Source organism: Geotrypetes seraphini, chromosome 1, assembly GCF_902459505.1.
Source record: "Geotrypetes seraphini chromosome 1, aGeoSer1.1, whole genome shotgun sequence".
Taxonomy (NCBI): domain Eukaryota; kingdom Metazoa; phylum Chordata; class Amphibia; order Gymnophiona; family Dermophiidae; genus Geotrypetes; species Geotrypetes seraphini.
This window is the reverse complement of record NC_047084.1, coordinates 351,421,907-351,435,896: the sequence shown is the minus strand read 5'-3', so window position 1 is coordinate 351,435,896 and position 13,990 is coordinate 351,421,907. Positions and strand designations below refer to the sequence as shown.

At 46.0% G+C, this 13,990-nt stretch overlaps 1 protein-coding gene across 2 annotated transcripts in view; it reads right to left on the bottom strand.

The window, feature by feature from the left end:
- HPSE (heparanase) overlaps positions 1 to 13,990 on the bottom strand; it is a 76,377-nt gene that overhangs the window by 14,237 nt on the left and 48,150 nt on the right. Inside the window, exons 8-9 of one of the 2 annotated variants that reach the window (XM_033963832.1) lie at positions 11,648 to 11,754; positions 8,825 to 8,939 (exon numbers count right to left, since the gene is read on the bottom strand). The exons of the other annotated variant lie outside the window; for it this stretch is intronic. Of the exons in view, the coding sequence (XP_033819723.1) occupies positions 8,825 to 8,939; positions 11,648 to 11,754 (222 nt within the window). The remainder of the gene's footprint in view (positions 1 to 8,824; positions 8,940 to 11,647; positions 11,755 to 13,990) is intronic. 2 annotated transcript variants of the gene reach the window in all.

Below are 13,990 nucleotides of genomic sequence, written 5' to 3'. Positions count from 1 at the left end.
CATCCACAACCCCGCCCCGTCCCCTGATCTGAACCTCATTTTGTTTTCCCTGAGCTGGAGGTCGTATCTGGAGGGCCTCTGAGCATGCGCACAACATCATCGCGTGAACGTCTGCGCATGCTCAGGCCCTCTAGCCAAGGCCTCAAGTTCAGAGAAAACAAGAGGAGGTTTGTATGGGGGGCAGAGAGGAGGAGAGGTGCCAACACCAAAGTGACTCAATCCCTGGCAGAACACCCAGAATCTCACTGTGGCACTGGTATAGAGCAGTGTTTCTCAAGTCGGTCCTGGAGTACCCCCTTGCCAGTCAGGTTTTCAGGATGTCCACAATGAATATGCATAAACTTGATTTGCATACTCTGCCTCCATTATATCCAAATTTCTTTCATGCATATTCATTGTGGATATCCTGAAAACCTGACTGGCAAGGGGGTACTCCAGGACCGACTTGAGAAACAGTGCTGTAGAGTAAAGTGCTGCTTAAGCCAGGGGTGTCAAAGACCCTCCTCGAGGGCCGCAATCTAGTCGGGTTCTCAGGATTTCCCCAATGAATATACATGGAATCTATTAGCATACAATGAAAGCAGTGCATGCAAATAGATCTCATGCATATTCATTGGGGAAATCCTGAAAACCCAACTGGATTGCAGCCCTCGAGGAGGGACTTTGACACCCCTGGCTTAAGTATTAACACTATTTCTTGCGCCTCCTTACTCTAGAACTCTTGAGTGATTGGGCATTTCCACCAAAGATGAAATAGGGAGCCTGTCTCACTGCAGCCTCTCCAGCAATTATCAGAGTAAATAAAGTTCTCATCGTATGAGAACTTTAATGTTGGCCTCTTTAATGCTAGCAGCTACTGAAAATATATGTGCCCTCACTAAGATATCCTTCCATTGGGAGTTGGAGTATTCTACCCCAAGGTTCCATTCCCATGCTAACATATAGGGAAGTTTCAAGAAACTTCTAGAAACACGTAAAACACATATTGCAGAAATGAGGCCTTTGACCCTCGGATGTAGTAACCACAACTCCTATTGCTTATTTGGAGATCTGCTCTAAACTGGTGCCCAAGTTTTTTTTAAGTTAAAAAGTAGTGTATTCTTAAGTAATTATAAAATTGGCAATGAGCTAACCCAAATTCTAATCAAGAAACCCACACCAAAAAACCTTTGTGTTATATTACGGTACCTATATTCTACCTATCTTAATTATTTTTAAAAAAATTTAATGTCTTTAGTTTTCATAGAGGGCAGAAAAAGCTTCAGATATTGGAGCAATGCTTCTCTTAGAGAGAAACACCAATTTATATATAGGCAAACAGAAATCCCCAACGCAGCAGCTCAGTAATGTCATGAAACGCTGGCCACATTGAATCTGAGCAAAGCAGTAGTTCTTTTGAAAGCGGCAGTTGTATTCATTGAATTTAATCTGAAGATACTCCCTGAAATGTTAAACAAAGGAATCTGAATGGGTTACTTACAAAGCTGGAAAACGAGCCTAGTGGGTGCCAGCCTTGAGTGAGATAAGTTATTTATGCTGAATGTTTGTGGCCTTGCACGCTGGAAATTTAATCCTATGTGTTATATTTATTATTTATTTTAAAAATTTCTTCCCCACTTAACACCTAAGCAGGTTACAATAGAAAACATACACATTCATGGGTTATATATGAGAGAGTTTGTGGAGAAGGAGATTATTTTGAGAATAAGCACAATAAATATTAATTAAATGAAAGAAGATTTGTCACCAATAAGAAAGAATATTAGTTAAATATATGAAAACTAGTGTTTTAGCCTGTTACATTAATGGGTGCTAGGTGCCCTTTCATATGTCCTTAGTGCCCCCAGTGCCTCCTTCCCATGTCCTTAGTACCCCTTCCTACGTCCTTAGTGCCCCCAGTGTCTCTTTCCAATGTCCTTAGTGTCCCCATTGCCTCGGTCCTGTGTCCTTAGTGCCCTCAGTGCCTCCTATATCCTTAGTGCCCTCAGTTCCCCTTCCTATGTCCTTAGTGCCCCCAGTGCCTCCTTCCCGTGTCCTTAGTGCCCCAGTGCCTCTGTCCTGTGTCCTTAGTGCCCTCAGTGCCTCCTATGTCCTTAGTGCTCTTTCCTAAGTCCTTAGTGCCCCCTCCTATGTCCTTAGTGCTCCCAGTGCCTCCTTCCCATGTCCTTAGTACCCCTTCCAAGTCCTTAGTGCCCCCACTGTCTCCTTCTCATGTCCTTAGTACCCCAAGTGCCTCTGCCCTGTGTCCTTAGTGCCCCAGTGCCTCCTTTCCATGTCCTTAGTGCCCCCAGTGCCTCCTTCACGTGTCCTTAGTGCCCCCAGTGCCTCCTTCACGTGTCCTTAGTGCCCTCAGTTCCCCTTCCTATGTCTTTAGTGCCCCCAGTGCCTCCTTCACGTGTCCTTAGTGCCCCCAGTGCCTCCTATGTCCTTAGTGCCCTCAGTTCCCCTTCCTATCTCAGGGACGCGGCAGAGGAAATCAGGGCAGTAGAAGGCTGCGAAGCAGCATGTTTACAGTGCTGTGGACGCTGCTGGAGTTGGGAGGTTTTTGGTTGTCTCGCGGTGGGAGGGTCGGATCGGAGGGTCAACAGGTGTTCGGGTGCGCTGAGGAGGGATGGGGGGGGGGTGCGCTGACGAAGAACTTCCTTACAGTGAGTGAGGGAGGGGGGAGCCGCACCAGGCTTGAACTGTAAGGGAGCCGGCAAGACCGCAGGGACCGTTGTATGTGCACATGCGCACTTCTGCCGGCCACGGACCTATGGATCAGGGATTACAGATCATGCAGGTAAGAGTGCGCATGTGCACTTAGCGTTTTATTATAGTAGATAAGAAGATTATCTAAGTTGGTGTAGATGTATTGTGCTATAGGAGGGGTAAGTTTTTGTGCTAACGATAGAGCTGGAGCCAGTTTACCTATATATAAATTGGTGTTTCTCTGTAAGAGATACGTTGCTCCAATATCTGAGGCTTTTCTTACCCTCTATGAAAACTAAAAACATTAAATTTGAAAAAATAATTACGATAGGTAAAATATAGGTAATGTAACACAAAAGGTCTCATTTAAAAAAAAAGATAAGATGTCCAAAAGACAGCATAAACCAGCACATCTTACTAGTCAAAACGTTCAAGTGGACATTCTCAAAACAGACTTTCTAGACGTCTTTCAGGTTGTTGTGTCTCCAGTACATCAAAATCTTAAGAGGGCCTGTTAGAGGTATGTTTTGGGTGGGCGTAGGGCGGGCCTAAGACTTGGGCGCTCCTCAGGCATAATCAAAACTTTAATTAAAGGTCCTGGGGTTTTTTTAGACATTTGTAGCTAGACCAGTTTAAAAAATGTCTAAATGCTAAAAAAAGTGCCCAGACTTCTGGTGACGTCGTCACCTTGAATGGCGGGTTAGAGCCGGAGCTCTGATCCCGGAGTGTACGTTCCCCCGATCCGGAGCAGGCACGCCGTGGTAGCGAGCTGGGCACCCGGTGAGCAGAGTGAGAGAAGCAGAGCGGATCACTAATATGCTGTCAAAAAAGAAAACCAAAGAGGGGAGACCGCACGAGAAGGCGCTAGAAAAAAGCGGCCTGCGCCAGTCGCGCGGAGCCTCGTGCGCGTCCCAGCGTGAGTCCGGGGAGAGCGGGTCCAATGAAGAGTCGGAGAGGGGGACCTCTCCGAGATTGCGACGCATGGACTCCTCCTCCGCAGCAGTGACTAAGGCAGACCTCCAGCAATGGGTCTGCGATATTAAACAGGAGGTTGCTGGTGTCAAAGGGAAAATCCGGGACGCAGTGAAAGAAATCAAGAGGGAAATAGCAGACCTCATGGGGAGAGTTAAGGAGACTGAAAGAAGAATGGGGGAACAGGAGGAGGTGGTACAAAACTTGAGTGGGGCATTTGAGGCGGCCCAAAAGGATTGGCAGGATTGTTACAACTGGGTGGAGGATCTGGAAAACCGGTCCCGCCGGAATAATGTCCGCATCCGAGGTGTACCTGAATCGGCGAATTATACAGATGCGGTGAAGGTGGTGCAGGAGATATATCAATCTCTCTTCTCCTTGGCTGAAGACGGTGGAGAACCCATTGGGGTCTTGAAAGTGGATCGGGCTCATCGCACACTGGGACCCAAGTGAAATGACTATCCAAGGGACATTATTGCATGTCTTCACAATTATACCGACAAGGAGCGGATGGTGCGCAAGGCCCGGGATCTGGGTTCGTTTGAGTGGAAGACGCATAAAGTGGAGGTGTTTCAGGACCTTTCTGCTATTACTTTGCAACGCAGGAGAGAGTTTCGCCCGATCGTGATGATCCTGAAGCAGAACAATCTCAGATACCGATGGCTGTTCCCCTTTGGGCTCCTTCTCACTATTAACGGTGCCCATAAGAAAGTGACCACTGTAGCGGAGGCTGGAAAATTGTTGCGGAAGGAGGGGATCCTTACTGGAGTGGTTCTGACGTTGGACTGGCAAGGGGCCCAGCAGTCAGAGAAATTTCGCTGGAGAGAGCGTGTGGCCAGGTCACGAAAACCGGGTGCTGGTGGTCGAGAGATGGAGGAACCATCTGGGAGAAGCGGAGCTGGACCTTCCACTTGCACTGGCGAGTGAGCGATGGCGGATCCTGCTTGGCTGCTCTTGGACAGTTGGGACTTTAAATGCCTTGACTGGGCAGTTGTGTTGCATGGAATGTGTGGGGGGCTGGATGTGAGGGGTTATTAAACACGGGGGTGAATGTGCGAGGGTGCCTAGGGGAAAGTGATTGGGGATGGATGCTTGTTGGGGGCTGGGAAGGGGAGGGGGAATGGATGAGGGGTTCATGAGCTGGGGTGGGGTCACCCGGAGTCATGGGAGGGCTGAGGAGCAGGTGGATGTGGGTAGGGTTGGGAGGGGGGGTGGGGATAGGGGGGTGGGTAGGTGACAGCATTGGCTTTTGGGTCTGGAATGGGGGAGGGAGAAGTGGGGTGCATGGTGTGGGGTAGGATTCTTGGGTTATGGGACCTGATTCTTTGAGATTGGGCAGTTTTAATGTTAAGGGCCTCAATATGCCACGTAAACGCCAGCTCTTGTTGAAGGAGTTGAAGAGGCTGCGTATTGATATCAGCTTCGTTCAGGAAACTCATTTTGTGCGCCCTGGGGAGAAGCTGGTCCAATATAGAGAATATCCTATTGGAGGCCCAGACCCTTCCCGGATATTCCGGGAAGGGTCTGGGCCTCCAATAGGAAAGAACGGAAAAAGACAGGGGTGGGTATTTTGTTTGCTAAATGTCTTAAGATCGTGCCTGAACGGGAATTGAGGGATGAGAGTGATTTGGGTAGGACAGATAAATGGGGAAGTAGTCACTCTGGTGAATTTGTATGCCCCGAATTCCAAAGCGGGTTCTTTTTTCGATGAGGTATTGGCCAAGGTACTGCAGGTTAAGAAGGGGGTCGATGCTTGTGGGAGGGGATTTTAATTTAGTTATGGATCCCAGGTGGGACTCTACGGGGGTTGGAAGGGACCAGCTTAAGTCTGATAGGAAACGCCTTAAACACTTTGTTGACGTACTCAATATTGTAGATGGGTGGAGATCTCAGCATTGCATGGATAAAGATTATTCGTACTACTCCCCTGTTCATGGGGTTTATACTAGAATAGATATGTTGTATCTGGATAAGGGGTGGGGGGGTAGATTAATGGGGTCCTCCATTGGGGACATTGGCTGGTCAGATCATGCTCCCATTTGGATGGATGTGCGATGGGGTGCTTCGAGAATAGGTGATCAATACTGGAGATTGAATGATAGTTTATTGAGAGATCCGAAGCTGGTCCGCAAGGTGGAGCAGGTTATTATGGATTTTTTGGAGCATAATAATGTTGATACCTACTCTCCGATAACGATATGGGAAAGTTTGAAGGCCGTACTGCGGGGGGAGCTTATTTCTATGGCCGCTCATAAAAAGAGGCTTCAATTGCAGAAGAAACGGTGTCTGAGAGAGACTTTACGTCAACTGGTAGATCAACATAAGAGGGGCCAGGGGGGAGCTCCCCTTGGGCTTCGGATAAGGGAAGTCCGGGCGGAATTGGGGAAGTTGGAGGATGAGGAGATTCAATTCAATCTTGAGCGTCTTCGTTTACGGTTCTTTGAATCTGGTAATAGAGCGGGGAAATTGCTGGCTCATCATCTGCGCCTGCAGCAGACGCAGTCTAATATCATGGCTATTAAGGATGGCTCGGGACAAACCTTGACGGCTGAGGGGGCTATTCATGCACGATTTTGTGAATTCTATCAGCAGCTTTATACGCCGGAGAGTCAGGGGTCAGTGGAAGAGATTGGGAAGTATCTTCAGGATTTGGGCTTGGCGTCCCTCACGGCCGGAGAGGCGCACGGGCTGGATGAGGACATTACATTGGAGGAGGTACATAACGTGATCCAACAACTGAGACCGGGGAAATCACCGGGATTAGATGGGTTCACGGGGTTGTTTTATAAGAAGATGTCTCCTTTGGTGGCTCCATTGTTGGTGCGTTTATATAATGATCTGAGAGATGGAACCCAATTGCCCTTTTTTATGTGGCTGGCTGGGATCACGATCTTACCAAAGCCTGGGAAGGATACCACTCAGTGTGGGAGCTACAGGCCTATCTCACTGTTGGGTATTGATACCAAAATTCTTGATCGTTTATCCCCTCATATGCCGACACTTATCCACCCTGATCAGGTGGGATTCATTGGGGGAAGGCAGGCGGCAGATGGAATCCGCAACGTTTTGAACTTGATCTGGCAGGCCCGACGTAGTGGAGGTCCTTGGGTAGCAGTGGCGGTGGATGCTGAGAAGGCCTTTGACCACGTGGATTGGCGATTTATGGAGGCAGTTCTTCGCCATGTAGGACTGGGGGCCAGATATGTGTCTTGGATTCTGTCTTTGTATAACGGACCCCTGGCGTGTGTGAAAATTAATGGGGTATACTCTGCCCCTTTTGAGCTAAGGCGGGGCACGAGACAGGGATGTCTGCTCTCACCTTTGCTTTTTGCCTTGGTGATCGAGCCTCTCGCGCAAAAGATCCGACTAACAACTGGGGTGAGGGGCTGGGGATCTAAGGGACTCCGCCGAGCCCTCCACAATTGCTAGAATATCGTCAGCAAATAAAGACAGGGGGGTTCAGGGGGGTGAGCATAAATTGTCTTTATTTGCTGACGATATTCTAGCAATTGTGGAGGGCTCGGCGGAGTCCCTTAGATCCCTTCAGGATCTTATGACAGACTATGGGGCTTTATCCGGCTTTAAGGCCAATATGACTAAAACGGAGATACTTAATATATCGGTCCCGGCAGTGGATATACCCTGTATTCAAAGGGTGGTGCCCTTTCGGTGGGTTAAGGGCCCTATACGATATCTGGGTATCCAGTTGGGGGTGGATTGGACATCCTTATTTCAGCTTAACTATATTCCTTTGGTGGCATCCTTAGCTAGGGATATGGATCGGTGGGCCTCATTATATGTGTCTTGGATGGGGCGCATGGAGGTTATTCGGATGTTGGTCTTACCTAAGTTCTTATATTTTTTTCAGGTATTGCCTATAGAAGTCCCTAGACAGTATTTTCTCCGTTGGCAGCGGAACCTTTTACATTTCGTGTGGGGAGGTAGACGACCCCGGGTGGCTCAATGGGCCATGTTCAAGTTTAAAGCAGAAGGGGGTCTGGGAATCCCCCATCTGGAGCATTACTGGGTGTGTGAGAAATATCGGCTCTCGGCCTTGTTGACCAGAAAATGGCAGCAATGTCACGATATTTGGGGGAGATACCTGGCAGTGGAGGGAATGGATGTGGATAGTTCTGGTGTCAGCTGAAGTACTGGCTCCGGCCAGGATTGGATCTGTGGGGGTTTGTCTTATTGGGGTTCTGTGCTCTTTTGTCCCCTTCTTTTCTGATTTTTCTTCCTTTCCTCTCATTGGGGTGCCATCGTGCCTACTGGTGGTGTTCTTGGGTTATTGGGTGGTGTAGGGTGCTGTTTGCTGTCATTGGGGGGGGGGGATTGGGAGGGGTGGGAGGGGGAGGGGGGGATACATCAGGGGTTTTGTTGTTATGCAGATTGCCTTCCTGTATTGTTGTTGGATTTTCCTGATGTTTTGCTTTGCTGTTTCTTTTCTTGTCATAAATAAACAATTGCAAAAAAAAAAAAAAGTGCCCAAGCTAACCGGATGACCATTGGAGGGATTAAGGCATGCCCCCCCCTTACTTCCCCAGTGGTCATCGACTCTGTCCCACCACCCATAGATGTTAAAGAAACCAGTACATTCTAGCCTGTATTGCAAAGGGGTGCTGAAAAGTTCTCAGCCCAAGCAGGTTCAGATGTTAACACAGACATTTGAGACCAGAGGAGCACTGTAAGAGTTATTGCAGTGAATTTCACATTAAAAGTTCCAGGTACAGATGTCACTTGAACTTGCTTCTATTCAGGGCCGGCATTAGGGGGGGAGCAAAGAGGGCAGCTACCCCAGGCCCCACGGCTTCAAGGGGCCCACTTGCCTTCTGTTTTGGGCCATGGTGGTCGTCTACTTTCTCCCTGCTTCGCTGACACGACGGGTCCACAAGCCTTCCCCCCCCCCCCCCCCACACACAACATCAATTCTGATGTCGGGGAGGAAGTTCCGGGCCAGCCAGGAAGATGACCCCCCCTCCCCACCACCACCACCAAGTCTCCTTGCTGGAATCAAAATGGTCACCAGGTAAACAAAAAGCTTCACAAGTCTGTACTGCACAGAATCTAAGCGACAAAACAACTTAAAACATATAAAATCACTAACAGTGACATTTTCCTTATCCTCTAAAAAGCACCGATTTTTACAGCATTTTGTACTCACAGGTAGGGGTTCTAGATTGGCATCCACTAGGTTATAAGCTCCAGTTCCAAAGAAGGTTTGTCTCATCACTGTGTCAATGCCCAGTGTGGCTGACACTCCAAGCTTGTCCAACCACCTGTTATAAAGGATGAGCCACAGAAGTATGAAGAGAAACACATGCAAACGCCAAGCCACCCTATAAAGGTTTACAGGAAAAAGAGTGAGCGTAGGGTCAAAAAGATAACTCCTCGAGAGGTGGTAGATGAGGAGGAAATAGATAAACTATCTTCACCAGACAGTTTGGATCTATCTCAGTTTCTTGAGTGGTCAAAGGACACAATATCAAAATGTGCTACTTTATTGGTGGTGTTTAAATCAGAACTAGACAAGCAAGCTATTTTAAAGCTTTATTTTGTGAAGAAACAAGTTTTGTTCTGTGGTCAACGAGTTGCTATTTTTTACTGATGTATCTAAGCAGACTCAGTTAAAGAGGAAGCGATTTCTATTGCTCAAGCCCAGTGGGTGCAACCTTTTTTCTAAAATTTCCTTGTAAATGCCTTATATCATATGGAAGTGATAAATATGTGTTTCTAGACCCTGTCCAGTTGGAAGACTTTCTTAAGGATAAACCAATACAAGGAATTTCTTGATTTACTTTTACAAGTCTGGGAGGACGTTTAGGTGACATTTAAAAGTGTGCCACATGTTTTTTTGTCTGCCACATGTTAGATATCTTGGTTTAGTTATTTGTTTCTCTGCGACAGCACTAACGGGCTTAATGACGTGGGCCCTGGACTGATATAATTTTCCTTGAATTTTATTTTATGAGTATTTTTATGCTGATGATGAAATGGATATTCCTTTATGTTTGTTATTTAAATTGCAACAAATGTATAAATAAAGAAGAAGGGAGGGAAAAAAAGATAACTCCTCGCATGGATGAGTTACTTTGAAATCCTTTATGATTTGCATTGTCACAAATAGTTCATGTGTTTACAGAACCCAACATGGAACTATGAGTGTTTGGCACCAACACTTTCTTCAGGGGTAACCGCTGCTCAGAGTTTTCTGTGTGTTATGCTGCAGCTGTAAGAAGAGGGACGTTAGAAAGCTGTTGTACTGGGCATCAGCACATATGGTAAAGAGTTAGTGTTACTAGTGCTCTTCCTTTGGGTCTTGTTCCAGAAGCGCTCGATTCTTCACATACCAGTTTTTCCACGTATTCATCATCATAGGACTCTTAGGGACCCCTGAAGAAGACATCTTGTCGAAACGCAGACCGTGTTGGGTCCTGCGCCACTAGCGGACTAGGTCCTTTTGATTTGTATGTGGATTTTTATTCTTAATGTGGATTATATTGTTTATTTGACACTTGGTTTTTAATGTACATTTGGAACTTTGATTCTTTCGATAAAGTCCATCTCAGGATCATCGTCATTGCACAGTGCTTTTTGGTTTCTCTTGGACTTTCTTCTCTGTGGATTCCTTGGGGTCAATTCTCTTTGGTTTGTGTATACATTGTGGTAAGCCCTGAAGAAGACATGTTGGTTCAGAGACAAAAGCAGAGTATGCCAGGTCTTCAAACGAACCACACTGTAGGGATAAGGAATAAGGACTTGTATACCGCTTTTTTGTAGTTACACCACCATATTCAAAGCGGTTTACCCCATCTGTCCCAGTGGGCTCACTATCTAATGTACCTAGGCAGTGGAGGATTAAGTGACTTACCCAGGGTCACAAGGAGCAGTGCAGGGTTTGAACCCATAACCTCAGGGTGCTGAGGCTGTAGCTCTAACCACTACACCGCACTCTCCTCCTTTATTAGCGACCAATGGTGTAACACATGCAGAAATGAATCATATGACTCGACACGGGCCATATAAAGCCTGCATCAGGAGTCCTGGTGAATGACAAACCAAATAAACAAACAGTATTCATAAAAGGGAAGGAAGTAGAGGTCTGCACGGGAACGGGGATCGTGGGAATCCCCCCTAACTCACGGGATTCCCATGGGGACCCCCCTCTAGCCAATGGGACTCCTACGGGGATGGAAGGCTTTGGAAGCAGGGTTCATCCATATAATATAATGGACACGTCAGCCTTAGTAAAAGAGGGGGGTTTATAAGTTAATTACCCGAACAGAAAACAAAAAAAGGGTTCCACCAAAGAGATTCCACAAGGAAAACATCAGCGCAAACACAAAAGAAACTGTGGAATCGATGATCATGTCAGAAGTAATTGCTGCTTTTTATGGGGACGGGCAGGGATGGAGGTAATTCCTTGCGGGGATGGCTGGGGACGGAGAGGATCCTGGCAGGGATGGGTGGGGATGGAGAGGATAAGGGCGGGGATGGGTGGGATTTCTGTCCCCGCGCAACTCTCTAGAAGGAAGGGTGATCTCCTGCCGGGGTCTCATCATAATCACTGGCCAGAGGCTGAGTTTGCAAGTTTCCCACCTACAGCTTTTCACTGAGTCCCAACCCCCTCCCCCACCCCTGGTCCCACGGGTGGGAACATAGTTCTGCTGCTCCAGAAGTAGCATAGGGAAAACTGCAGGACCTCATTCTGGATGGGATGGCAAGGGCACGACCTAATGCTTATAGCAATGCTGCTGCTGCTACTACTAATAATAATTTCTATAGTAATCATTTCTATAGCGCTATTATGCATGCAGCGCTCAGTGGAGCAACTGGGATTCAATGGCCATGAGCAGGAGGACCGAGATGAGAGAGTTCCTCCCCGGTGCTCTATTTATCAGTCTAATCCTCCATGCCGCTCTTCCAATCACGACTGCAATGCAAAATTTAAAGTCCTGTACAGTGACACACGTGCTGAACTACTTACATAAAGCCATCAATGTAGGTGTTGGACAGTCCAGGCGACCCTCCTCCATAGGCCGAGCTAGTTTCTCCCAGCCAGACCTTCCTGTGGGGCACAGTTTCATTCACAATCTAAATAATATGAAGCAGAGCAGGACACTCAGCACACTGTGGGCCCTGGGCTGCATCATAGATTTGCATCTGTACAGCAATTAACCAGTTACCAGCCACATGCAACGTTTGTATCTGCCACCCAGGAAATGCTACTTACTGTACTGCAAAATTAAACTTAAGATATTTAAAAGGAGCATGTCAGCCTGAAGTACTGAAAAAAAAACACCCCACAACCTATGCTGCAACACACTCTCCTTCGTGTGTACAGCTTTATTACATAAGAACTGCCATACTGGGACATACCGAAGGCCCATCAAACGCAGTATCCTGTTTCCAACAGTGGCCAACCCAGGTCCCAAGCACCTAGCTAGAACCCAAGTCACAAAACAGATTCTATGCTGCTTATCCTAGGAATAAGCAGTGAATTTCCCCAAGCCATCTCAATAATGGCCTATGGACTCCGCTTTTAGGAAATTATCCAAACCTTTTTAAAACCCTGCTAAGCTAACTGATTTCAGAACATTTTCTGGCAATGAATTCCAGAGTTTAATTACACATTGTGTGAAAAAAATTTTTTCTACGGTTTGTTTTAAATCTACTATTTAATAGCTTCATCGCATGTCCCTTAGTCTTAGTATTTTTGTGGGTTTTTTTTATAATTCTTTATTCATTTTAAAACTTTCATCAAGTGTACAAAAATTGCAACACAATAACATAGATTTAACCACTTGTACATCTTATCATTATAACTTATAGTTGTAAATATAACGTAGCATTAACTTATGATACTGTACCTTTTGGTATGTCTAGTCTTAGTATTTTTGGAAAGAGTGAACAAGTGATTCACATCTACCCTTTCCACTCCACTCTATCATATCACCCCTGCGCTGTCTCTTCTCCAAGATGAAGAGCCCTAGCCACTTTAGCCTTTCATAGGGAAGTTGTCCTATCCCTTTTATCATTTTTGTCGCCCTTCTCTTTACCTTATCTAATTCTGCTATATCTTTTTTGAAACATGGTGACCAGAAATGCACACAGTATTTGAGGTGCGGCCGTACCATAGAGCAATACGAGGACATTAAAACATTTTCATCTTTGATTTCCATTCCATTCCTGATAATTCCTAACATTCTATTTGCTTTCTTAGTAGCCACCTATCATTGAGCTGAGAGTTTCAATGTATCTTCAACAATGACACCTAAATCCTTTTCCTGGGCAGTAACTCCTAACACAGAACCCAGCATCACATAGCTATAAAAGTTTGGGTTCCTGTTTCCCACATGCATTACTTTGCATTTGCTCACATTAAAAGTTATCTGCCATTTGATGCCCAGTCTCAGTCTCACAAGGTCCTCCTGCAATTTTTCACAATCCTCTTGTGATTGAACAACTTTGTGTTATCAGCAAATTTAATTATCTCACTAGTTATTCCCATCACTAGATCATTAATAAATATGTTAAAAAGCAGCAGTCCCAGCACAGACCCCTGGGGAACCCCAGTATTTACAACTCCACAACCTTCAAACATCAAAATCTCCCCATGTAAGAAGTGGTTTACACTCTTGCCGGTTCTCATCTTCTAAATAAGTGCAAAATACATTGGATGACCTTCAAAAAGAAGAGGAAAAAGCCTCAGACTCGCGCCTCTACTGCCATAAGGCATACATTTAGGCATCAAACGGAGCTACCTCATTGACTAAAAAACCTCATCCTCTTTCCATACCTCCAATTGTCTTTCTTTATATATTAATTTATTATTATTATTATTTTTTATGTTATTATTTTGTTGTTATTTTCCCTTTGCACTTTCAATTCTGTGCTTTAAATACCATTCATCCCTTAAATATCATTCAAACTATTGAATTGAAAGCCAAACTATTTTCAACAATACTTTCAATAACTTACAACACTCCTATTTCTACAGCTGTGTTCGGGTGCGACCATAAAATCGCTACCCAGTACTGTGGAAGCACTGCGTTCAGATGCGTGCTGATCTGAAATGTATGAAACCAACTACTTATCTTTATGTGCTTCTACACATACACATCGCAGTCCTGATCTCTCCGCTCTAGCACTGTAGACTGCTATCCACACTGCTGCTGTAGGCAAGTCTGCTTAGCCCACGCCGACGGTGGCCAGCAGGCGTTTCGCTAATCTGCGTCAGGGCATCAAGGCTACATTCGGCACGCAATCTCTGTGCTCACAGGCATTGCCTATTTACCCTTGTCCATTAAGAAGAAAACTGACCATTTAA